Genomic DNA, 24,410 nt, shown 5'->3' with positions numbered 1-24,410 from the left:
GGGGGCAGCACACAGTGGGGACACGAGGACAGTTTCTTGCATGGCCGCAGAACTCTTCTGGCTCTACCCCTTGGCCCGGTGGACAGGCAGACAGAGGGCTCATCGTGTGGGCCGTGTCAGAGGACCCCCAAGCCTTTCGCGAGTCCCGAGAAATTCCCAGAAGGTCCTGTCTTGCCACACACCCGAACGCTCATCGGCACCAGACCAGGCAGGCGTCACAGCTGAGCAGTGTCCAGAAGGGCTCCCCCACCCCCTTCTCTCTGGACACTTTTACTAAATACATTTCTGCGTCTCAGAAAAGTAAGAGAATAGCTGGTTTATTGACCCAAAGAATCTCACAGACATGAAGCTCGCCCGGCCAGCACAGCCCTGTGGACGGCAGGAATGTCAAGGCGAAAGCAGTTTGGTGGCTGAGATCAGGCCTGTCTGAAGCTCACAGTTGATCGCTACAAAGTTTACTCTTTCTCTTTCCAGGTTGTTTTTGTTGTTCTGTTTTATGTGTTTTTTTTTTTGGCCCATATAAAAATAACATATTGCAACTCAAAGTGCATCTTTTAAAATAAACCATCAGCTATCTTTATCAAATAAAATATTTACACCATTTGGTTTCTAGTGAGGCCGGATCCTTCAGGCGATCACCATGGGGACGTCGTCTGAGAATCCAGTGATCATGGGAGCGTCTTCGTCGTCGTCCCCTAGAGGTAGAGCAGCCCGCGGTGAGTTCCCACGGCTTGTGCCCGGCACCCACACCCCAGCCCACCCCCAGGAGACCCCCGCCCCGCCAGGGCTCCGGCCCCGGTGGCCCTGAGCGCAGCCCCGTCCCACATACCCAGGTCGTCCCCGGAGGAGAAGATGGCCGAGCCCAGCCTGGAGCTGTAGTGGCTGCTGGCGAAGGCGGAGAAGCTGCTTTGCAGCCGGCGGTGCTTGGTGTACAGGACGGCGAAGCCCGCGCCCAGGCTCAGCAGGACCAGGAACAGCACGGGCACCGCCACGGCGGCCACGTCTGGGGAGCGGGTGGCCGGGGAGGCCGAGGAGCCGCCGCCTGCCGGGAGACGCGGTGAGGACGCGGAGATCAGCCCCCAGCCCGACCCTCGGGCGCCCGCAGCTCCTGAAGGGGCCTCTGTGGGGACTCAGTACCGATGCCCCTGGTGCCCAGCACCCGCTTGCCTTCCCTGAGAGGGTGTGACCCAGACCCCCAGGTGACCGGCCTGCGGTCGCCTCCCCTCCTCGCACCAGTCACTCTGCCCCGCCAGGGAGCAACAGGCTCCTTCCCTGCAGCCCCGCCTCGGCCCGCTCCAGGCTCCTCTGACTTTAGTCACAGGGACCCTTTGCACGACCGACCGCTCTTCCCAGGTCGCAAAGCCACTTGGCGTCCGTCCTGAGTCAGCTAAGAACCGGCTCGCACGGCCGAGCTGCAGAGCCACTAGGTGTGGGCCTGGCCGGCCTCCCCCCAGCTCAGGGCGACCCCCAGGCGGTGGGCGGGCAGGCGGTGGCTGTGTCTGGGTGGTGGGAGGCCTTCTGTGCAGACAGCCCAGGCTGGGGCTCAGGAGCGGCTGGCTCCCTGCGGCCTGGGGGAGGCCCGGGCATAAGCCCGCTGTCCCGGGATGGGACACGCCTGTGTCTGTGTCCTGGGGGGACGCGGGGGGCTGGCCTGTGCCCGTGTGCTCATGCAGACGGTGCGGCAGCCGGGGTGGGGTGGGGTGGGGTCGGTCAGGGTGGCAGAGATGGCCCGGCCACGGCAGGGTGGCAGGTGCAGTGAGAAGCCGAAGCTCCTGTCTGCGTTCACACTCTTCTCCCATTACAGTCGTCCGCCATTTCCGAGCCAGAGAGAAGGTGATGCCGAGTCCTTGCTATGTCCCAGGTGGCCCTGGCTGAGCGGTGAGACCCCGTGAGCGGCCCCCTCCCTGGGGGCGGACGCCTTCCTGGGGGCAGCTGCCGGCCAGGGCTCTCCCAGGGGTCCCTGCCGCAGGCGGGATGCGGGCTGAGCACAGGGCTGGCGGCAGCGCCAAGGAGACACCTGGCCTCGGAGGCCACAACGTCGGCCCCCACTGGGGGGAGGGCAGTGGGGAGACCGGGCCGGGCCGGGTGGGCGCTCAGTCGCCCAGGAGGGAGTCAGCTGGAGGGGCCTGCAGGACACGCAGGAGGGAAGCACCAGTGCGACCCCCTGTGCTCTGAGCCCTTGGGGGGCCAGCCGGGGGCACAGGCGGCCACAGGCCCAGGAGACAGGAAGTGAGGTGATGGGCATGTGTGTCCTCTGCAGGCTCGGCGGCAAGAGACCCCAAGGTGACCTCACAGGACCACGGGCACCGCCTCCAGGAAGACCACCGCAGACACACTGGACACCAGAGGGGGAGGGGGTGGGGACTTCTGGACTGCGGGACAGACGGCTGCACAGCTCACAGCGTGAACTCAGAGCCACAGACCGGCGCTGAACCATCGTGGACACATCTTGGGGACACACACGGGCAATGACTGCGGGTCGCTGGGAACCACAACATCCACACACACAAGAGAAGAACACGGGACACATGGCGGAGGGGAGGGGACACGGGACACGGGAGGGCTCGGGGTTTCATGCAGAGGACCAAGTGGACCAGCAAGGACAGCGCCCAGAAGACGGAACCAGCACAAGAATCAGAAGAGGGAGGAGACAAGAATAACAGGGAGGGTGGGAGGGGATAGGTAGGGGGTGGGAGGGGATAGGTAGGGGGTGGGTGGGGATAGGGAGGGATGGGAGGGGATAGGGAGGGGTGGGAGGGGATCGGTAGGGGGTGGGGGGTAGAGGGAGGGTGGGAGGGGATTGGTAGGGGGGTGGGGGGTAGAGGGAGGGTGGGAGGGGATAGGTAGGGGTGGGAGGGGATAGGTAAGGGTGGGAGGGGATAGGTAGGGGGTGGGGGGTAGAGGGAGGGTGGGAGGGGATAGGTAGAGGGTGGGAGGGGATAGGTAGGGGTTGGGTGGGGATAGGTAGGGGGTGGGGGGTAGAGGGAGGGTGGGAGGGGATAGGTAGGGGGTGGGAGGGGATAGGTAAGGGTGGGAGGGGATAGGTAGGGGGTGGGGGGTAGAGGGAGGGTGGGAGGGGATAGGTAGAGGGTGGGAGGGGATAGGTAGGGGGTGGGTGGGGATAGGTAGGGGGTGGGTGGGGATAGGTAGGGGGTGGGGGGTAGAGGGAGGGTGGGAGGGGATAGGTAGGGGTGGGAGGGGATTGGTAGGGGTGGGAGGGGATAGGTAGGGGTGGGAGGGGAGAGTTGGGGGGTGGGAGGGAATAGTTAGAGGGTGGGAGGGTATAGGTAGGGGGTGGGGGTAGAGGGAGGGGTGGGAGGGCATAGGTAGGGGTTGGTGGGGAGAGGTGGGGGGTGGGAGAGGAGAGTTGGGGGTTGGGAGGGGAGAGCAGTGTTGGGTGGGATTAGGTAGGGGGTAGGAGGGGATAGGTAGGGTTGGGAGGGGATAGGGGTGGGAGGGGATAGGTAGGGATGGGAGGGGATAGGTATGGGTGGGAGGGGATAGGTATGGGTGGGAGGGGATAGGTAGTGGTGGGTGGGGATAGGTAGGGGGTGGGAGAGGAGAGTTGGGGGGTGGGAGGGGATAGGCAGATAGGTAGGGGTGGGAGGGGATAGGTAGGGGTGGGGGTAGAGGGAGGGTGGGAGGGGATAAGGAGGGGTGGGAGGGGATAGGCAGGTGTGGGTGGGAGAGGTGGGGGGGTGGGTGGGGAGAGGTGGTGGGTGGGAGGGGAGAGTTGGGGGATGGGAGGGGAGGGGTGGGTGGGATTAGGTAGGGGTGGGAGGGGATAGGTAGGGGGTGGGAGGGAATCGGTAGGGTTGGGAGGGGATAGGGGGCTGGAGGGGATAGGTAGGGGTGGGAGGGGATAGGTAGGGGGTGGGGGGTAGTGGGAGGGTGGGAGGGGATAGGTAGGGGGTGGGAGGGGATAGGTAGAGGGAGGGTGGGAGGGGATAGGTAGGGGTGGGAGGGGATAGGTGGGGGTGGGAGGGGATAGGTAGGGGGTGGGGGTAGAGGGAGGGTGGGAGGGGATAGGGAGGGGTGGGAGGGGATAGGCAGGTGTGGGTGGGAGAGGTGGGGTGGTGGGTGGGGAGAGGTGGGGGGTGGGAGGGGAGAGTTGTAGGTTGGGAGGGGAGGGGAGGGGTGGGTGGGATTAGGTAGGGGTGGGAGGGGATAGGTAGGGGGTGGGAGGGAATCGGTAGGGTTGGGAGGGGATAGGGGGTTGGAGGGGATAGGTAGGGGTGGGAGGGGATAGGTAGGGGGTGGGGGGTCGCGGGAGGGTGGGAGGGTATAGGTAGGGGGTGGGAGGGGATAGGTAGAGGGAGGGTGGGAGGGGATAGGTAGGGGTGGGAGGGGATAGGTGGGGGTGGGAGGGGATAGGTAGGGGGTGGGGGTAGAGGGAGGGTGGGAGGGGATAGGGAGGGGTGGGAGGGGATAGGCAGGTGTGGGTGGGAGAGGTGGGGGGTGGGTGGGGAGAGGTGGGGGGTGGGAGGGGAGAGTTGGGGGTTGGGAGGGGAGGGGTGGGTGGGATTAGGTAGGGGTGGGAGGGGATAGGTAGGGGGTGGGAGGGAATCGGTAGGGTTGGGAGGGGATAGGGGGCTGGAGGGGATAGGTAGGGGTGGGAGGGGATAGGTAGGGGGCGGGAGGGGATAGGTAGAGGGAGGGTGGGAGGGGATAGGTAGGGGTGGGAGGGGATAGGTAGGGGGTGGGAGGGGATAGGTAGGGGGTGGGGGTAGAGGGAGGGTGGGAGGGGATAGGGAGGGGTGGGAGGGGATAGGCAGGTGTGGGTGGGAGAGGTGGGGGGGTGGGTGGGGAGAGGTGGGGGGTGGGAGGGGAGAGTTGGGGGTTGGGAGGGGAGGGGAGGGGTGGGTGGGATTAGGTAGGGGTGGGAGGGGATAGGTAGGGGGTGGGAGGGGATAGGTAGGGGGTTAGAGGGAATCGGTAGGGTTGGGAGGGGATAGGGGGCTGGAGGGGATAGGTAGGGGTGGGAGGGGATAGGTAGGGGGTGGGGGGTAGCGGGAGGGTGGGAGAGGATAGGTAGGGGGTGGGAGGGGATAGGTAGAGGGTGGGAGGGGATAGGTAGGGGTTGGGTGGGGATAGGTAGGGGGTGGGAGAGGAGAGTTGGGGGGTGGGAGGGGATAGGTAGATAGGTAGGGGTGGGAGGGGATAGGTAGGGGGTGGGGGTAGAGGGAGGGTGGGAGGGGATAGTTGGGGGTTGGGAGGGGAGGGGAGGGGTGGGTGTGATTAGGTAGGGGGTGGGAGGGGATAGGTCGGGGGTGGGAGGTGATAGGTAGGGGGTGGGAGGGGATCGGTAGGGGGTGGGAGGGGATCTGTAGGGTTGGGAGGGGATAGGGGGCTGGAGGGGATAGGTAGGGGTGGGAGGGGATAGGTAGGGGGTGGGGGGTAGCGGTAGGGTGGGAGGGGATAGGTAGGGGGTGGGAGGGGATAGGTAGAGGGTGGGAGGGGATAGGTAGGGGTTGGGTGGGGATAGGTAGGGGGTGGGAGGAGATAAGTAGGTGGTGGGGGGTAGAGGGAGGTTTGGGAGGGGATAGGTAGGAGGTGGGAGGTTATAGGTAGGGGGTGGGTGGGGATAGGTAGGGGTGGGAGGGGATAGGTAGGGTGTGGGAGGGGACGGGTAGGGGGTGGGGGGTAGAGGGAGGGTGGGAGGGGATAGGTAGGAGGTGGGAGGGGATAGGTAGAGGGTGTGAGGGGATAGGTAGGGGTCGGGAGGGGATAGGTAGGGGGTAGGAGGGGATAGGTAGGGGTGGGAGGGGATAGCTAGGGGGTGGGGGGTAGAGGGAGTGTGGGAGGGGATAGGTAGGGGGTGGGAGGGGATAGGTAGAGGGTGGGACGGGATAGGTAGGGGTCGGGAGGGGATAGGTAGGGGGTGGGAGGGGATACGTAGGGGGTGGCTGGGGATAGGTAGGGGGTGGGAGGAGATAGGTAGGGGGTGGGAGGGGATAGGTAGGGGGTGGCTGGGGATAGGTAGGGGGTGGGAGGAGATAGGTAGGGGTGGGAGGGGATAGATAGGGGTGGGAGAGGATAGGTAGGGTGTGGGAGGGGATAGGTAGGGGTGGAGGGGATAGATAGGGGTGGGAGGGGATAGGTAGGGTGTGGGAGGGGATAGGTAGGGGTGGAGGGGATAGATAGGGGTGGGAGGGGATAGGTAGGGGGTGGGAGGGGATAGGTAGGGGGTGGGAGGGGATAGGTAGGGGGTGGGAGGGGATAGGTAGGGGTGGGAGGGGATAGATAGGGGTGGGAGGGGATAGATAGGTGTGGGAGGGGATAGGTAGGGGGTGGGAGGGGATAGGTAGGGTGTGGGAGGGGATAGGTAGGGTGTGGGAGGGGATAGATAGGGTGTGGGAGGGGATAGGTAGGGGGTGGGAGGGGATAGGTAGGGTGTGGGAGGGGATAGATAGGGGTGGGAGGGGATAGGTAGGGTGTGGGAGGGGCTAGGTAGGGGTGGGTGGGGATAGATAGTGGTGGGAGGGGATAGGTAGGGGGTGGGAGGGGATAGGTACGGGTGGGAGGGGATAGGTAGGGTGTGGGAGGGGATAGGTAGGGTGTGGGAGGGGATAGGTAGGGGATGGATGGTATAGGTAGGGGTGGGAGGGGATTGGTGGGGGGTTTGAGGGGAAATCTGGGGGGTGTGAGGGGATAGGTGGGGGGCGAAGGGGATAGGTGGTGGGTTGGAAGGGACAGGTAGGGTGGGAGGGGATAGGTAGGGTGGGAGCGGATAGGTAGGGGGTTGGAGGGGACAGGTTTGGGGTGGGAGGGATAGGTAGGGGTGGGAGGGCAGAGGTAGTGGTGGGAGGGGAGAGGTGGAGGTGGGAGAGGATAGGTAGGGGGTGGGAAGCCATAGGCAGGTGGTGGGAGTGGATAGGTAGGGGTGGGTGTTGATAGGTCGGGTGTCAGGGAGGATATGTACTGGTGGTAGGGGATTGGTAGGGGTGGGAGGGTATAGACACGGTGTGGGGGCGTATAGACGGGGTGGGAGGGATAGGTAGGGGGTGGGAGTGGATAGGTAGGGGGTGGGAGGGGATAGGTAGGGGTTGGCGGGTATGTAGGGGGTGCGAGGGGATAGGTAGGGGGTGGGAGGGGATAGGTAGGGGTGGGAGGGGATAGATAGGGTGGGAGGTGATTGGTAGGTGGTTAGGGGATAGGTAGGGGGTGGGAGGTGACAGTTTTGGGGTGGGTGGGGATAGGATGTGGTGGGAGGGCATAGGGTGCGGTTTGGAGGGGATAGGTTGGGGGTAGAGGGAAGGTGGGTGGTGATTGGAGGTGGGTGGGCATACGTAGGGGGTGGGAGTGTGAGGGAAGGTGTGGGAGGTGATAGGTCGGGAGGCAGGTAGATTGAGGGTGGGTGGGATAATTTTAGAGGATTGTTGGGGAAAATTTTGTTGTGCGGGCAGAGGGAGGGTGGTAGGGCATAGGTTGGAGGTGGGAGGAGAGGAGATAGGTGAGGGGTGGGTGTGATTTGTAGGGGTGGGAGGTACAGGAGGGATTCGAATAGATAGGTAGGGGATAAGTTGGGGTTGAGGGATAAGTAGGGGTTGAGGGATAGGTAGGGGCTGGCCTACCTCTCTGTCTCCTTCAGTTGTCAGTGTCCGAATGTGGGGGGCTCTGCAGGGGTGCACCAGTCAGTTCACAAGGTCCCAAGTCCCCGGCCCCCACCTGCAGGGGGTAAGCTGCATGAGTGCTGAAGCAGGGCTTCAGATGTCTCTTTGAGTTTCTCTCTCTATCCAATATGTAACCAAATAAAGATTAAAAAAGAGTTTGACAGTGACTAGCATCCTTGGACTCCAGGAGTGCCCAGGACATTTCCCCACCACGAGGGCTGTCCCATCTGCTTGGTGGGCTGGCCTGGACTCCACTGCCAGGATGAGGATCGACTGTCTCCTCCCACCCACCTCGTCCCACAGGGCACAGTACAGAGCAGAAGCAACAAGGAGAAAAAGCTGTTATTCCTGTCACCCACTGCCAACTTCTCCTCTCTCCCTCTCCCTCTCCCTCGCACCAGATCACTGTTCGGCTCTGTCCCTGGTGCCAGGCCCACAGCTAGCATGTTCTGCTTGCAAGTCCTGTGTGCCACCACTGCACGGTGCCCTCAACCCACCATGGCAGCTCCTCCGTCCTCCACCATGAGCTGCAGGTGGCCGAGGCCGTCGGCCGTGTGCGCAGGGAAGCCTGGAGGCCGTGCACAGGAGGGGCTCTGCCTCCTCGACACAGGGTCCTGGCACGTGTGTCCCGGCTCCCCGGCCCTGGGCGCTGAGCCAGGATCCCAGGCATGAAGCCGCCCCCTCACAGCAGAGACCCCTCCAGCCGGGGAGACTCACCAGGAACAAATACTGCTCGTCCCCGCCGACCAGGACCGTTGTGTCGTGGAGAGAAGTGGTCCCGCTCTGGGGATTCTGGTAGAGATCCAGAAAGGACGTGGCGTAGAAGATGCCGTAAACCTGGGAGAGGGGAGAAGGGGGAAGGATGTCCACCCGGCAGCCGGGACGGCCCCCGAAACCCCCGAGTGCAGACAACGGGAAGCACCGGACACGTGTCAGAGGCCTGGCTCCGCGTGGACCCCGCCAGCACTTGCAGGGCAGGAGCAGAGGTCACATACCGCGGACAGCTCCTCAGACACGCCACCATGTGCAAGGACCCGGTTCAAGCCCCGGGGCCCTCAGCAGGAAGCAGTGAAGCAGGTGCTTCAGGTCTCTGTTTCTCTCCCACCTCCCCCTCCCCTTTCAGTTTCTCTCTGTCCTATCAAAAGGCCACCAGAAGCAAGGGGCTGGAGTGCAGGCACTGAGTGATAACCCTGCGCATAGAAAGGAAGGAGGGGGACGGGGCAGTGGAGCAGCAGGTTAAGCGCATGAGGTGCAAAGCAAAAGGACTGGTAAGGATCCCGGTTCGAGCCCCTGGTTCCCCACCTGCAGGGGAGTCGCTTCACAGGCGGTGAAGCAGGTCTGCAGGTGTCTGTCTTTCTCTCCCCCTCTCTGTCTTCCCCTCCTCTCTCCATTTCTCTCTGTCCTATCCAACAATGACATCAGCAATAACAACAACAACAATAAACAACAAAGGCAACAAAAGGGAAAAAAATGGTCTCAATAAGGAATGGATTTGTGGTGCAGGCACCGAGCCCCAGCAATAACCCTGGAGGCAAAAAAAAAAAAAAAGGAAGGAAGGGAGGGAGGGAGGGAGGGAGGAGGGAGGGGGGAGGGAGGAAGGAAAGTAGGTGGGGGGGGCTGGGCGGTGGTGCACCCAGTAAGTGCACATAGTACTAAGTCCAAGGATCTGGGTTCGAGCCCCTGACTCCCCACCTGCAGGGGCGACACTTCACAAGCAGTAAAATGGGACTGCAAGTGCCTGTCTTTCTTGCTCCCTTTCTCTCTCCCCCTCCTCTGCTTCTCTCTGTCCTGCCCAATAAATGGAAAACAATGGCCGCCAGGAGCAGTGGCTTCACAGTCCTGCAGAGCCCCAGGAAGAACCCTGGAGGCATTTAAAAAAAAACAGAAGGAAGGAAGCTCATCAGAGAAAAAGATACCAGCACAGGGAGCCTGGACAAGCTGGGCCAGCACAGAGGGCACTCTCTCAGCGGGCGGGGCGGGGGGCTAGGAGCTTGGGGTCAGGGAGAGGCTCAGCTAGAGGGCGAGGGGCTGGGCGCGCAGGCCGCTGCCAGTGACTTCAGGCCCAGGGTGTGGGGAGGGTCGGCGTGTGCCCGAGGGGCTGGGCAGAGGCGCGCCCAGCAAGCGCACGGGTCGGGTCACCATCTGCTAAGACCCAGGTTCGAGCCCCACCCCTCACCTGCAGGGAGGACACTTCAGAAGCAGTGAAGCAGGTCTGCAGATGTCTCTCTTATTTATTTATTTCTTATTAGAGACAGAGAGAAACTGAGAGGGGAGAGGGAGACAGAGAAGAAAAGAGACAGAGAGACACCTGCAGACCTGCTTCAGCATCTGTGAAGCGAACCTGGATCCTTATGCCGGTCCTTGTGCTTTCTTTGCAATCTTGTTAGTCGTGACTAAATCACTAATAAAGAAGGAAAGAGAAGGGAAAAAGAAAGCTGTGGGTCGTGATGCTGCCTCAGTGCCTTCTGGGAGAATTCCTAGTCTCTGGGCCTCGGTTTCTCTTATGTCACATGAGCACGGCCACGCCTGGTGCCTGGCTGAAGGCCTGAGCACAGTGGGTGCTGTGCTGTTTTCACGGCCAAGCCCCCAGCTGCCTCAGCCAGCCCTCACCACCGCCGTCACCAGCACCACAGGACAGCTGGAGGAGCGATGCCGGACTGGGACTGAAGGCATCTGCAAACAGGCTGGGAGGCGCACGGGACGCGCTCTGGCCATCCTCAGGGCTCACAGGCGCCTCTGCCTGAAGGTGCTGTCTCAGCACCACCCAACCTGCTCTGCCCACCTCCAGATCCTGCCATGGAGCCTCACTGTGTGCACAGACTCTGTGTTAATGGGGGGGGGGAGTGGGGGAGAGAGAGGGACTGGGGGAGAGAGAGGGAGGGCAGAGAGAGAGAGGGAGGGTGGAGAGACAGAGGAAGGGGGAGAGAGGGAGACAGAACTCACCAATGCTTCCCAGAAACCCACCTCTCCAGAGCCCTATCCCTAGAAAAAGAAACTGGCTGGGAGTGTGAATCCACCTGCCGATGTCCATGTCCAGCAGAGAAGCCGTAACAGAAGCCAGAGGCCCCACCTTCTCCCCATAAAGAATTTTGGTCCATCCTCCCAAAGGGGTAGAGGACAAGGGAAGCAAATCAGAGGGCTCTGTACCCCCAGCCCACTAGATCCCAAAGTGTTTGTCACCAGGAACCTCGTTTTTATACCAGCAATGAAAGAAAAAGCAAACCTGGAATCACCAGAGGAAGCCAGGCCAAGCATGATGTCACTTATTTGAGAGAGAAGAGGAAAAAAGGAAAGACACTTGGAAGTAGTAACAGGTGTAGGGCTGACGTAGAAAGGAAGTGAAGGCAGGATCATCTGGAAACATGGGGAATATATGTATATGCATGTGTATGTGTATGTGTATACGTATACGTACACACACACACACACACACACACACATGCAGTTATAGAGTCAGCCCACATCAGTGGCCTTGGGAGAACTACTGTAGTTTCCAGTGCAGGGGATGGGACCCAGAATTCTGGTGGCGGGAACTGTGTGAAATTATACACCTATTATCTTATAACTTTATAAATCAATATTAAATCACTAGTCATTTTTTAACTAAAGAAAGAGGGAGATTGCGTAAGCTGGCAAATATGACCAGAGCACTGCTCAGCTCTGGCTGCTGGTGGTGCTAGGGACTGAACCTGAGACTTGGGAAGCTCAGGCATGAAGGGCTGTTGCAGAACCATTATGCTGTGCCCCAGGCCTCTGAGTCCGTGACAGACCCCCAGCTATGCGCCTGACCCGCTGCTTCCTCTGACTACAGAAGGTGTGAGCCCAGGCGACCAGGCCAGGTTCTCTTCCTTCTGGAACCCAGGGATCACCGGTTAAGGCTTCGTCTGGCTCCTGGCTTTTCTCCCTTTAAGCCTCCAGCTGCCATCACAAGCCCAGGCCTGAACGAACCACCTGGGTCCCTCTTGTGGAGTGAGAAGGCGCCTACAGCTTCCTCAGTGCACAAGAAGCCGCCCCACCAGCCGCCACCCAGCCTCCACCCAGCCGCCACCCAGCAGCCACCCGGCCGTTACCTCTGTGAGACAACACTCTCCCCCGGAAGGTCAGTGTTCTCTTCTCTTGCTTGTGGGTGTCAAAAGCCCAGAAGAGGTTCACCACGTAGCTGCTGACCTGCCGAGAAGCAAGGGCAGGCCACACGGTCAGCACAGCAGCCGGGCCCCTCCTCACAGGGACAGGCTGTCTCTGCTGGGCTTGCGCTAGACCTGTCTGGACTGTCACTCTGTCTAGCTCCACTCTGCCCACTTACGGACACACACCTGAGGGTCCTCTAATCCCAAGCAAAGAGTCAGTGGACTGAAGTGCAATGCAGACTGGAAGGACAAGCAAAACCTTATTAGCAAAGGCAGGAAGGAGCAGAGTGGGCCGCTCAGCGGGCTGTGGCCTTAACGAGGACAGAGCACAGCTCCAGCGTCTCCTGCGGGCAAGGCCGGGAGGCAGTGGCCACATTTCCCAGACACAGGGCCAAACTCAAGCTCGTGCCAGGAGACACAGGATCCCAAGTCCTGAGCTTGGAGAAGGATCTGCTGTGCCGGCCTCCATATGTGGGATGGCGAACACAGCTCAGATGTCTTCAGGGGTGGGGCAGTGGCACACCTGCTAGGAAGCCCAAGTCGCCATGCACAAGGCCCCCGGCCTCTACCTGCAGAGGGAGCTTTATTGGGAGGCAGGGCTGCAGGTATCTGTCTGTCTGTCTCCCCTCCCAAATTCTGTCTCTATCCGAAATAAATAAAATAAACCAAAATATTTTAAACACTGAATGTTGTCAGGGCTGCAGCTGTCTGTCAGTCTGTCTCCCCTCTCAAATTCTGTCTCTATCTGAAATAAATAAAATAAACCGAAATATTTTAAACACTGAATGTTGTCAGGGCTACAGGTGTCTGTCTGTCTGTCTGTCTCCCCTCTCAAATTCTGTCTCTATCCGAAATAAATAAAATAAACCAAAATATTTTAAACACTGAATGTTGTCAAGAGCAAAGACTGCTGGATCATCTCCACCTGTGACCACCCCATGCACCAGCTGTCTCTGTGGTTCAGCCAAGAATGCAGGACTCTGAGGCCCAGCCTCAGCCAGGCAGGGGTACGAGGACAGCGACCACCAGGCTGGTGCCCCTGCCCCCGAGATGCCACACTGGGGAGAGCGGGGCAGGAAGGAGGGGACACTGGGTAGGCAGAGTGGGCCTCTTTCCCGAGAGCCCCCTCCACTGTGGGAGCCTCGGCACTAGCTGGAGCACAGGGAAACCCAATAAGGCTGAAAATTACAGGGCTCTTTATCTGCTGCATAGCTGTGAGCCATTTAATTATATGATTTAAAAAAAAAAGCACCGGGGCTGAGGCAGGATAATTGCACGTGGAGACGCCCGGTGCTCTTCACCGGGGAGACGCATACCTCCTAAGGGGAGGTCCTGGTCCGGTCGGCTCCCAGCTCCCCGTGCCCCCCTACCCCGCAGCCCAGCACCAGCGCTCAAAGCCACCCGCTGCCAGCCAGCTTCACCTTCATGTCGCTCCCCATGGTCAGCGTGAAGCTCAGGGAACTCTCGTCATAGCCGTCGATGTGGATGTCCGGAGGTGGGATGGCTGCAGGGGTGAGGAGGGAAACGGAGGCGTGAGACCCGGGCATGGCAGGGAGGGCACAGCCAGGGGTGGGGGGGCAGAGGGCCTGGCCCATCTCTCCCCACCCAGCAGACGGGCCCCGCTTCCCGGCAGGCTCATAAGCGCCCGGGCTTGGTGGGGCGTCCTGGCCGCTTGGGCTGATAGGAGCCCTCCTCATATATCCTCCCAAAGCCAGGTTTCTGACAGGAAGCTCAGGGTGGCACTGAGCCCACCTCTGCCTGTGCTGGCGAGGGTCAGGACGAACTCAGGCCGCGAGTGACTAAAGTCCCCTTGGGGTCCGGGAGGAAGGGGGCTGTGAGTCTGGCAAGTGAGCTCAGTGAGCGGCATGGGCAGGGGGCCCCCTTCAGTGGATGCCACCCAGCTCAGGTAAGGCCCTCGCCCCTGTGTCCATGTGACACTCGTGGTCGTGAGGCCCCTAAGAAGGAGCCGGACGCTGTGGCCGGGTCAGTGAGCTGTGAGGAGCCCCCACATAGTGCAGGGAGCCAAGAGCCTCACTCACGGGGACTCTGGCGCCTGCACAGAGGGGAGGGTCGTGGGCACGGGGGCGGGGGCTCATCTCCTGCTGCCGCTCTCCCCCCAAGAAGCTCCACTGGGGCAGGTTCAGGAAGCACAGTGTCTCACAGAGCCCCGAGACGTGAGAGAGAGAGAAGAGCCTCTCAGTGCTGCCACTCTAAAATGGATGTTTTTAAAACCCTATTTATTCATTTATTTTTCCTCCAGGGTTATCGCTGAAGATCAGTGCTGACACCATGAATCCACTGCTCCTGGCAGCCATTTTGTTTCTATGTTATTGGGTAGGACAGAGAGAAATTGAGAGGGGAGGGGGAGATAGAGAGACACCTGCTCACCTGTTTCACTACCTGTGAAGCGACCCCCTGCAAGAGGGGAGCCAGGGGCTCGAACCCGAATCCTTGAGCGGATCCTTGTTGAGCACTATGTGCACTCAATCAGGTGCATGGCCACCTGGCCCCCTTTAAGATTTGTTGACATGAGAAACAAAGGTGGGGGGGTGGGCACCAGAGCGTTACTCTGGCACAGGTGGCGCCAGGGAAGGAACCTAGGATCTCAGATACATATTTACTTTTCATTTTAATGAGAGAGCTACGTAGAGAAAAGACCAGAGCACTGCTCAGCCCCGGCTTGTGGTGGTGCGGGGGGTTGAACTTGCAGCCTCAGAGCCTCAGGCATGAAAGGCTCTTTGCAGAACCACTATGCTGTCTACTCCCACCCTCTGGGTACGTTCACAGGATGAGAAATACACCCAGTTCTCAGAGGAGAGATGTGCTCAACATGGACCCTCAAGGCTTCACATCCTCAGCAGCAGGGAGCCCCCAAAAACACGTGTGGTAGGGCAGCAGGGGGCATGAGGGCTGCCGGCCCAGGCTCCCACGGGTCCCCCACCCCCACACAGACTCCGCTCACCTTTTCCTTTCATGGTGGTGATGGACTTGGAGTCACTCCAGTTCCCGATCCCACGGCTTGTCACGGCCGCCACCTTTGCAAACCAGAGCTGGAGTGAGTGTCAACCCAGGCAGGGTGCCACCCGCAGGGTGATGGGGGAATCTGAGGTTCAGAACTAGGGCAAGAGGAGGCTGAGGTAACAGGAGCACATCTGGGCTGGGTGGTGGTACACCCAGCTGAGCATACATACGGGTGTGGGCAAGGACCCCGGTTCAAGCCCCATCACCGTCCCCGAGTGGAGGGGGAAGTTTCACAAGGGTTGCAGATCGCTCTCTCTCTCTCAATTTAAAAAGAAAAAAATAGCTTCTAAGAGTGGTGGATTCCTGGTGCAGGCACCTAGCCCCAGTGATAACGCTGGTTGGCACAACAAACGAACAAAAACAGGAGACAGGGCATGTGGGGAGAGTGGGGGAGGCGTGATGCTGGCGTGACAAGGTGCCCAGAGGAGGCTGAAATTCCCCTAAAGGGCAGGTGCATGCAGACACACACACACATGCGCACAGGAAGTATCAGTGCAAGGACATCCCTGTCCACAACCCAGGGTTTAACCAACAGGTCTTGTGCAAAGCCTCTTTTGTAAGAAATAAGCATTTTTATTTATTTGATAGAGACAGAGAGAAGCTGCTGCACTGCTTCACCAGCAGGAAGGGCTGGACACTTGAACCTGGGTCCTTGTGCACTGTGGCACTCGTGCCTGACCACGTGCGCCACTGCCTGGGCCCCGAGCAAAACTCCCCTTCTGTTAACCACATGGACCCCGTACTTCACAGGAACCCTGCAGTCTCGGCCACCCGTGCCACCTATCAGGGCTCCTCGGCCCCGCGCTCGGATGGGGGACAGGCAGGGACGGGGCAGCCGAGGCCAGAGCTCTGGGTCCCCGGCAGGTCCAGCTCACGACCAGGAGCCCCTGGTCCACGAGTGACTTCAGGACCTTGGTGACAGAGCGAAGAGAACGGCAGCCCCCACCCTCTGGGCAGGACCCGGTGAAAGCCGGCTGGGAAGGGCGTGGGGGCCCTGGGGGTGGGCAGGGACACGCACCCTGACGCTGTACTGCGTGTTGAGCTGCAGGTCCCCGATCTCGGTGAAGTTGCCCGCAGACCTCTGGGAGGCCCACACCCTGGAGCCGCTCCGGCTGTGCTCCACCTGGGAGAGAAGACAGGACAGGCTCACAGCCAGCAGCAGAGCCCAGGGCGACCTGCGACCCCAGCGGGAGGCTGCCCCGTGTCCCCAGGGCTGCGTGACCACGAGGGCCCCAGGGCCCCAGAAGCACTTACGATGTCCGTAGGCCTGCGGAGGGGCAGCCCAGCGAGCTAGGATCACTTTGCCCGCCTTGTGGTAGAGGAACAGTTGCAGGCTCCCAGGGGCGTCCAACACTAGGAAAGGGAAGACAGGGTGAGTAAACCGTCTGCAGGCCAGAGCACCTGAAGAAGCCCTGGGCACCGCAAGCTCGAGGGCCCAAGTTCAATCCCTGGCACCCTGTATGCCAGAGCTGACTGGTGCTGTGGTCTCTGTCTTACAAAAAGGAAAATAAATACATCTTGAAAATAAAAAGGATCTGGGGGCTGGTTGGTAGCGCAGTGGGTTAAGCGCAAGTGGCACAGAGCACAAGGGCCGGCGTAAGGATCCCGGTTCCAGCCCCCAGCTCCCCACCTGCAGGGGAGTCGCTTCACAAGCAGGTGTCTATCTTTCTCTCCTCCCCTCTGTCTTCCCGTCCTCTCTCAATTTCTCTCTGTCCTAACCAACAACAATGACAGCAATAACAACAACAACAATAAACAACAAGGGCAAAAAAAAGGGAAAAATAACCACCAGGAGCAGTGGATTCATAGTGCACTGAGCCCCAACAATAACTCTGGAGGCAAACTAAAATAAAATAAAATAAAAAATAAAAATAATCTCTTGCTCCCCACTTTCAGGGGAGACACTTCACAAGCAGTGAGGCAGGTCTGCGGGTGCCTTTCTCTCCCTCTCTTGCCCCCTCTCAATTTCCCTCTGTCCTATCAAATGAGATAAAAATGGAGGGTGGGATAAGGAAAAAACAGCCTCCAGGAGCAGTGGATTCACAGTGCAGGCACTAGGCCCCAGCAATAACTCTGGAGGCAATTAAACAAATCCTCTGGTTCATATTCCCAGAGGGGAGGAAATGCTATGGGAAGATGACTAGAGGGCTCTGAACTGATTCCATCAGGACCCAAAGACAGAAGGAAAGACATTGAGAAGTATAACAGGTGTAGGTGTGACTTAAAATGGAGAAGGCAAGACCATAGACAAAATGGGAAAAAATGTAAATAGTTATAGAAGCAATAGTCAGGGGCCAGGCAGTAGTGAATAGACTCAGCTGCCTCTCCACGTTCCTACACTAGATGGCAGTGCAGGCCTTCTTTTAGGAGGATGGCCACCAACCAGCTTTTAAAATTTTTTATTTATAAAAAGGAAATACTGACTAAACCAAGGGATAAGAGGAGTACAGCTCTACACAGTTCCCACCACCAGAACTCTGTATCCCGTCCCCTCCCCTGATAGCTTTCCTATTCTTTATCCCTCTGGGAGTATGGACCCAAGGTCATTGTGGGGTGCAGAAGGTGGGAGGTCTGGCTTCTGTAGTTGCTTCCCCGCTGAACATGGGCGTTGACTGGTGGATCCATACTCCCAGCCTGCCTCTCTCTTTCCCTAGTGGAAAAGGGTTCTGGGGAAGCGGGGCTCCAGGACACATTGGTGGGGCCAACCAGCTTTTAAACCGGGGCCGGGGCTGTGGTGGACAGTAGGCTGGCTGGCCTCCCCCCCATCAAGGACCGTTGGAGGGGACGGTGTGCCCCCCAAGGGGGAGGGCCAGGGCGGCACTCACGGGGCGAGGGGCAGGCTTCCTCGTCAGAGCCATCAGCACAGTCCCGGTAGCCGTCACACACCCAGCTGTCCATCACGCAGGAGCCGCTGCTGCAGCGGAAGTAGTCGGGCAGACACGTGGAGGGCTGCGGGGTCGGCGAGGGCAGGGCCTGCGAGTCTGGAGCAGCACCAAGAAGACCCGGGTCACGACAGGCTTCCCCTCAGACCCCAAGGAGCCCGGCCCCCAGCCAGCACCTGAGTGAACGGCACAGTCCCCGGGCACCACCTCACCGTGGACATTCGGAGCCCGCTAGACTCAGGTGAGCTTGTTTCTCGGGGGCTGTGCAGGTGGAGGGAGGGCGCGGGGCAGGGAAAAGTGTCCCACAGAGGCTGCTGGGGCTAACTCAGTGGCATCTCCCCTCGGCCTGCTCCCCCCACTTGTTGCTTTATTTGACAGGGCAGAGAGAAATGGAGAGCGGAGAAGAGATAGAGAGACCGGAGACCTGTGTCACTGCTGGTGAAGCGTCCCCCCTGCGGGTGGGGAGTGGGAGCCTGACACCACAGAGAGGGGTCTGCACCCCACCATCCAGGCTTCTCGCCCGTCTCAGCACGTGGGTCCCCACAGACCCCGATACCCGTGGCTCTGGCCCAGGAGGGAGGCCGGGCTGAGGCCAAGGGCTCTGCGGTGCTCGGGCTCCAGGGGGAGGCCATAGGCCATGCAGACGCCCCCTTGCAGCAGCCAGGCCTGGAGAGCTCTCAGGGCCCACGGACAGGACAGGAGGACAGAAAAGCATCTCGAAATGGGAGAGGGAGTGAGAAGAACTCACAGAGCTTCTCTGTCTCTCTTTTTGCCTCCAGGGTTATCACTGGGGCTCGGTGCCTGCACTAGGAATCCACTGCCCTGGTGGCCATTTCTTCCATTTTATTGGATAGGACAGAGAGAAATAGAGAGAGGAGGGGAAGACGGGGAGAGAAAGACAGACGCCTGCAGACCTGCTTCACCGCCTGCAAAGTGACCCCCCTGCAGGTGGGGAGCCAGGGCTCGAACCTGGATCCTTGCTCTGCTGCTTGTGCTTAGTGCTATGTGCATCTAGCAGGGGCACCACAGCCCGGCCCCCACAGAGCAGGAAGCCGAGCGGGTGGGCTGCAGAGGGAGCACACGGCGGGCCCCCTGTGGGCTGGGGCGGACCGGGACCCTCGCTCTTCTTACCCCCGCAGTCCTTCTCATCGGACCAGTCCCCGCAGTCGTTCTCCCGGTCACACTTCCACCTGTTGGGAATGCAGCGGCCGTTCCCGCACTGGAACTGGAAGTAGCGGGAGCAGCTGGGGGCTTCCGTGGGGTTTTCTGAGGAGACCAACCACAGCGTCAGTCAGCCACCTGCCCTGCACCCGGGGGACACAGCGCCCACTCTGCGAAGCCCCCTGAGCCCCCGGGCCAGGGGCAGCTTCTGCGTCTTCACCAGGCAACGAGCAGGCAGCTTCTGGGACCTAGGGTGTGATTAAAATAACACCCAGGGCTGGCAAGACAGCGTGATGGTGATGCAAAGAGACCTCCAAGCCTCGGGGTCTGAGGTCCCAGGTTCAATCCCCAGCACCACCACAAACCAGAGCTGAGCAGGGCTCTAGTGGTTTCTCTCTCTCTCTCGCTCTCTCTCTCTCTTGCTCTCCCTCTCTCTCTTTCTGTCTCTCACTAAAGTAAATAAAGTGAAAGACAACTATGCGTGATTTCATTCATAAGAGGGAGACAGAGAACTGGATCAGGGACCAGGCGGTGGAATGCCCAGTTCAGTGCACATATTGACACACACAAGGACCTGGGTTCAAGCCTCAACTCCCCACCTGCAGGGGGGACGCTTCACAAGCAGTGAGGCAGGTCTGCAGGTGTCCCTCTCTGTCTCTCACTCTCTCTCCCTCTCAAATTCTCTCTGTCCTGCCAAATAAAACAAGAAGGGAAAAAAGGTCTCCAGAAGTGGTGGCTTCATAGTGCTGGTACCAAGCCCCAGAAATAACCCTGGAGAAAAAAAAAAAAAAAAAAAAGCAAAAAGGGAACTGAATTACATGAACTTGAAAAAAATATATATGAAAAAATACATTTATATATAAATATGTATTATATTTATATACACATGAAATATATATATTTTAATTTCTTTATTGGGGGATTAATTTTTTACATTCAACAGTAAATAGTTTGTACATGTGCAACATTTCTGTTTTCCACATAACAATACAACCCCCTCTAGGTCCTCTGTCATCCTTTTTTGGACCTGTATTTTCCCACCCACCCACCCCAGAGTCTTTTACTTTGGTGCAAAAAATATATATATTTAACCCATATCTCTGACCTTGGTTTGGTGGAGGAAGTGGTGTGGAATTATATTCCTATTATCTTATAGTCTTATAAATAAATCACTTATAATAACTATCTAAAAATAAGTAAACAAAAGTCATTTAAAAATTCCACCCACACCCTCCACAGAAGCCCCCGGCCCTGTGCTCCACAGCCTGGGGATGGCAGGTGTTCTGCCATGGCCCTGACACTTTGCCAAAGGAAGGAGCCAGCCGCTGCTGCTGCTGCTGCTGCTGCGGATACGCCAAGGTCCCCTGAGTCCACCAGCCCCGGGCATCTCACAGGGGAGGCGGGAGGGGGCTCCACAGCCGTCACCCTGACCCCTCACCGCCGCTCTCCTCACAGGCACTGTGAGCTGCCCAAGTGGGGTCCAAGGCGGTGGCGGGGACACCGGCAGCTGTGAGGGCCGGGCTCCCTCCTGCCCAGGGCCGCCCTAAGGGGGCTCACCGCAGCCGGCCTCGTCCGAGCGGTCTCCGCAGTCGTCCATGCCGTCGCACCTCCAGATCAGGCTGATGCACACGCCGCTCTGACACTGGAAGCTGAAGTCGCCGCACACCCTGCGGAACTCGGGGTCTTGGGCTGCGAAGGGACAGGTCTCTCCCCAACGTAGGAAGGGAGGGTGTCCCCACCCGGAGCAGGGCTGTGCACAGAGGTTGGCTGTGCCCAGAGCCAGGAGCAGACACTTCTCCATGGTTGAGGCCCAGGCTGGGCTAGCAGGGCACTTCCTGCCACAGGATGCTTAGGAACAAGGGCCAGAGCCCAGCAGGGGGAGACAGCCAGCCGGGCGTAAGGGGAGGGGGAGGGGGCTGGGTGTGAGAAAGGCCTGTTGGAGATGGTGACCAAGTTCTGGAGAGCAACATGGTGATGCTAAGCCAGTGTAATGTTCACAGCGAGAACACAGATGCTCTAATTCCCAAAAGAACAGTCACTCTTTCAGAATTGTGTCAAATCACAAGGCACACTTGAGTGAAATAACTTGGTTTTCTTTTTTTTTAAATTTTATTTATAAAATGGAAACACTGACAAGACCATAGGATAAGAGGGGTACAATTCCACACAATTCTCAGCACCGGGACTCCGTATCCCATCCCCCTCCCCTGATAGCTTTCCTATTCTTTAACTCTCTGGGAGTATGGACCCAGGGTCATTATGGGGCGCAGAAGGTGGAAGGTCTGGCTTCTGTAATTGCTTCCCTGCTGAACATGGGCGTTGACAGGTCGATCCATACTCCCAGTCTGTCTCTCTCTTTCCCTAGTGGGTCAGGGCTCGGGGTGGGGGGCAGGATTACAGAACACATTGGTGGGGTCATCTGCCCAGGGAAGTCCATCTGGGGTCATGGTAGCATCTGGAACCTGGTGGCTGAAAAAGTTAAGATATAAAGCCGAACAAATCAGTTTTCTTTCTTATAGACCCCTCCATAGAAAAATTATGATGTTCTAGAATTCTGTAGCAAAAAGTATAATTACTGATATCATTATGAAGGAAATTAAATGCTTATGTAAAAGTAGGGAACCATTACATTTTATGTGGAACAAAATACATGAATTTTATGGCATTTTAGCAGAGAGATGAACCACTGAATTGTTGAACTTGGATTGCCAGAGATCCTTACTACTCTCAACCAGTCTGAACTGGTTCCCCTATATAAGGATACAATATCTATGTCTTCAGCAACTTATAAACCCATTAGATTCCTTACAAAGCTCAGAGAAAAATAATGCATATATTTATTCATAATATCACAAATGATAAGCAGCCATCGTGGGGTAAAGAAATTAATGTTTTTGAGGAAGCATTTTTCTACAATGTGCTCATTAATTTAACATGAGGATATAAAGATTAGATAAAAGAACATTAATTTCTAAACTTCATAACAATGACTATAATTTATTCTGGAGAAGTACGTACTACCTTAAGGAACACTCTCTTAAGGGACTTTTTCACTTCCTTGTTCCTTAAGGAATAGATGAGTGAGTTCAGCATAGGGGAGACAATGTTATTTAATATCTGCACCACAGCACCAAGCAAGGGGCTGGGTGTGGACTGCAGGTAGATGATGATGACAGGGCCAAAGGCACACAGGACAGCAGTGAGGTGAGCACTGCAGGTGGAGAAAGCTTTCTTCCTGCCCTCGGCTGAGCGGATTTTCAAAATAGCAACTCCAATGTGCACATAGGATACACAAATAATGAACCAATACATTAAGGCTAGAAAACCAACAGCAGTGGAACTCACTGTCTGGGCCAGGGAGCCGTCATCACAAGCCAGGGGGAGGACAGCAGGAATGTCACAGAAGAAGTAGCCCACCTGGTTGGGGCCACAGTAGGTTAACCGGAATGTAAAGTAAGTCAGGATGCTGGCATGAAGAGAGCCCACCATCCAGGCTCCCAGCACCAAACCCACACAGACTCCAGGTCTCATGGTGAGCGTGTACCTCAGGGGCTGACAGATGGCCACAAAACGGTCGTAGGCCATCACTGAATAGAGGCAGCCTTCTGTAGATCCCAGGAAGTGGTAGAAGAAGAGCTGTGTGGCACATCCCTTGTAAGAAATGGCATGGCTCTGGCCAGACAGATAGGACAGCATCTTGGGACAGGTGACAGATGGGAAGAGCATGTCATAAATAGACAGGAGCCCCAGGAAGAAGTACATGGGAGTGTGAAGGGCAGAGGAAGAGACAACTGCAGTCAGGATGAGTATGTTGCCGATCAGGGTGAAGAGGTAAATGAAGGAGAAGAGGACAAAGAACAGGGTCTCCAGCCCCTGAGTGTGAGGAACTCCCAGCAGGATGAACTCACACAGCTCTGTGTGGTTCCTCATGGCCCTGGAGGCGCGGTCTGGGGAGGAACAGAAGGAGTGAATGCATGAGTGTGGAATTGGACTTCTGGCAGACATAAAGCAGATATCCTCATTGTCCCTGATCCTTGTTTACATGTAGATGCTATTGAGATTAGGAATTCAGATAGAGACATTTACATTTAGGCTTGGGTAAAGAAATCTATGCCATCAAGTTGGAGATATCATTTTCTTTCATGAATCTGGAAATAAATCCAAACAGTGGATGGAGAAGGGTGCAAACATTTCTGTACTTAGCAGATGAGCACAGTTCAGCTAAGGCCCACAGCCAATTATGCAAGGGAACTTTTCTAAAATGATCAATCTAGATGTTCACTCCTCCTGAGTATTTTCAGACGATGTCTGCAGATACTCAGAGATGAGGACTGAAGCCCTAAATTCCCACCAAAGGTTAATTTTCGTGCCCTCACCTCTTATGGGAACAGTTGAGGTAATGATTTGGACAAAACCATTGCCATTCCAACTGGATATATGGATGTGTTTTTCAGTTTGACCTATGTTTCTTTTCCATTGTCTGACACATTTTTGTTTACTTGATTAATATTTTATGGTATTCCACTGGGCACAGTACAATCTGTATTTCCTTAGTTTCTACTAGCAAAAACAATTTGTTTCTCCCGGTTTGTTGGTAGGTTTTTTTCCCCCCTTTTTGAAAGTGTAAATTATCCTTTTTTTTTTTTTTTAAAGAGAATCAGCATGTATCCTTGCCTTTTATACTCAACACTGAGAGATTCTTCAAGGTGCTTCTGAGACAGCTCAAACGGTGTATGGTGACTGAAATTAGGGCTGAGCTACAGTGCAGAAAAACTTAAACTCCTTTATGTAATTTCTTTAGCTCATTTAGGCTGCTAGCTTAGTAGGGTTTTGTTTAGACTAATATCCACTCATTCCTTCATTGGATATAGACACAGAGAAATTGAGATGGAGAGGGGAGGGAGCGAGAAAGAGCCTGAAGCATGGCTTCATCACTTGTGCAGGTAGGGGAGGTGGGACCTGAGCCCAGGTGTGTGCTCAGCAGGCTGCACCACCACCCAGCCCTAGATGAAGAGGTTTTCTGAAACACACAGTTTGATCATTTTCAAGTTGGAATATTCATTTGACTGTAAAGAGACTAAGGAGTACAATTTTTTTGTAATTACTTAGGGAATATAATTACTTAGGGAATATTTGTGTGCATAACATATATCAACTTGTATGCATATATACACACAGAGAGAGATGCAGATATGGAATATTTGACATATGCTAGCAATTGCAATTTTAAAATAAAGGCTTTTATTTAGAAATTGTGTATTTTATTAATTTTTACTTATTGTGGAGAAAAGAGATTTGCCATCTTATTGTGTTTGAATACACTATATAGTTTAGGTATATGCAGAATATTAGCTAGATTTCTGGAATTTATCCTTTTTGCATTCCTGAAATATCAATACTTAGATTAGCAACTACTCTTACCCCCCTCCCCAAACTTCCTCTAGCAACCACCACTCCACACTCAGCCTCCCTGACTTTGAATGTTTTCTTTCTGATGGAGAAGTTGCTTGATTGAGTCTGTTGAGGATGTGTGGCTCCAGGGGGTGCTGGGCCAACTGTCTGTTCCAATGCTGTAGCTCACAGAATATTGTGAATCATCAGGGAGA

The 24,410-nt window shown here is 56.9% G+C and overlaps 3 protein-coding genes across 3 annotated transcripts; all 3 read right to left on the bottom strand.

Annotated features, from left to right (window-relative positions):
• Nucleotides 1–301: 301 nt before the first annotated feature.
• On the bottom strand, nucleotides 302–1,799 carry LOC132534958 (sortilin-related receptor-like). Its single transcript, XM_060179762.1, has 3 exons — nucleotides 1,616–1,799; nucleotides 830–1,042; nucleotides 302–695 (listed from the first exon to the last, which is right to left on the bottom strand). The coding sequence occupies exons 1-3, from the start codon at nucleotides 1,797–1,799 to the stop codon at nucleotides 628–630; spliced, it is 465 nt and encodes a 154-aa protein (XP_060035745.1). The 3' UTR covers nucleotides 302–627.
• A 6,302-nt stretch (nucleotides 1,800–8,101) lies between these two features.
• On the bottom strand, nucleotides 8,102–20,605 carry LOC132534956 (sortilin-related receptor-like). The gene is made up of 10 exons (XM_060179755.1): nucleotides 20,362–20,605; nucleotides 18,775–18,909; nucleotides 17,480–17,742; nucleotides 15,780–16,187; nucleotides 14,703–14,775; nucleotides 13,162–13,244; nucleotides 11,684–11,780; nucleotides 8,536–8,579; nucleotides 8,300–8,450; nucleotides 8,102–8,181 (listed from the first exon to the last, which is right to left on the bottom strand). The coding sequence occupies exons 1-10, from the start codon at nucleotides 20,603–20,605 to the stop codon at nucleotides 8,102–8,104; spliced, it is 1,578 nt and encodes a 525-aa protein (XP_060035738.1).
• Nucleotides 20,606–21,801: 1,196 nt separating this feature from the next.
• Nucleotides 21,802–22,734, bottom strand: LOC103127979 (olfactory receptor 10N1-like). The gene has a single exon (XM_007538859.1). The coding sequence runs from the start codon at nucleotides 22,732–22,734 to the stop codon at nucleotides 21,802–21,804; it is 933 nt and encodes a 310-aa protein (XP_007538921.1).
• Nucleotides 22,735–24,410: the final 1,676 nt, after the last annotated feature.

Source organism: Erinaceus europaeus, chromosome 20, assembly GCF_950295315.1.
Source record: "Erinaceus europaeus chromosome 20, mEriEur2.1, whole genome shotgun sequence".
In the NCBI taxonomy this organism is placed as follows: domain Eukaryota; kingdom Metazoa; phylum Chordata; class Mammalia; order Eulipotyphla; family Erinaceidae; genus Erinaceus; species Erinaceus europaeus.
This window is presented reverse-complemented; position numbering and strand designations above follow the sequence as displayed.

Excerpts from the sequence above, each read along its gene's own strand:
- LOC132534956 (XM_060179755.1), bottom strand. The coding sequence starts at position 20,605 with ATGGAGAAGTGTCTGCTCCTGGCTCTGGGCACAGCCAACCTCTGTGCA. Across the intron at positions 17,743-18,774 it reads CGATGAGAAGGACTGCGGGG|ACTCGCAGGCCCTGCCCTCG; the intron begins GTAAGAAGAGCG and ends GTGCTGCTCCAG. Across the intron at positions 8,182-8,299 it reads CGGCTGGAGGGGTCTCTGCT|GCTTCCCTGCGCACACGGCC; the intron begins GTGAGGGGGCGG and ends CACGGCCTCCAG.
- LOC132534958 (XM_060179762.1), bottom strand. The coding sequence starts at position 1,799 with ATGGGAGAAGAGTGTGAACGCAGACAGGAGCTTCGGCTTCTCACTGCA. Across the intron at positions 1,043-1,615 it reads CCCCCAGGACACAGACACAG|GCGGCGGCTCCTCGGCCTCC; the intron begins GCGTGTCCCATC and ends GTCTCCCGGCAG. Across the intron at positions 696-829 it reads CTCCTCCGGGGACGACCTGG|GGGACGACGACGAAGACGCT; the intron begins GTATGTGGGACG and ends CTCTACCTCTAG.
- LOC103127979 (XM_007538859.1), bottom strand. The coding sequence starts at position 22,734 with ATGAGGAACCACACAGAGCTGTGTGAGTTCATCCTGCTGGGAGTTCCT.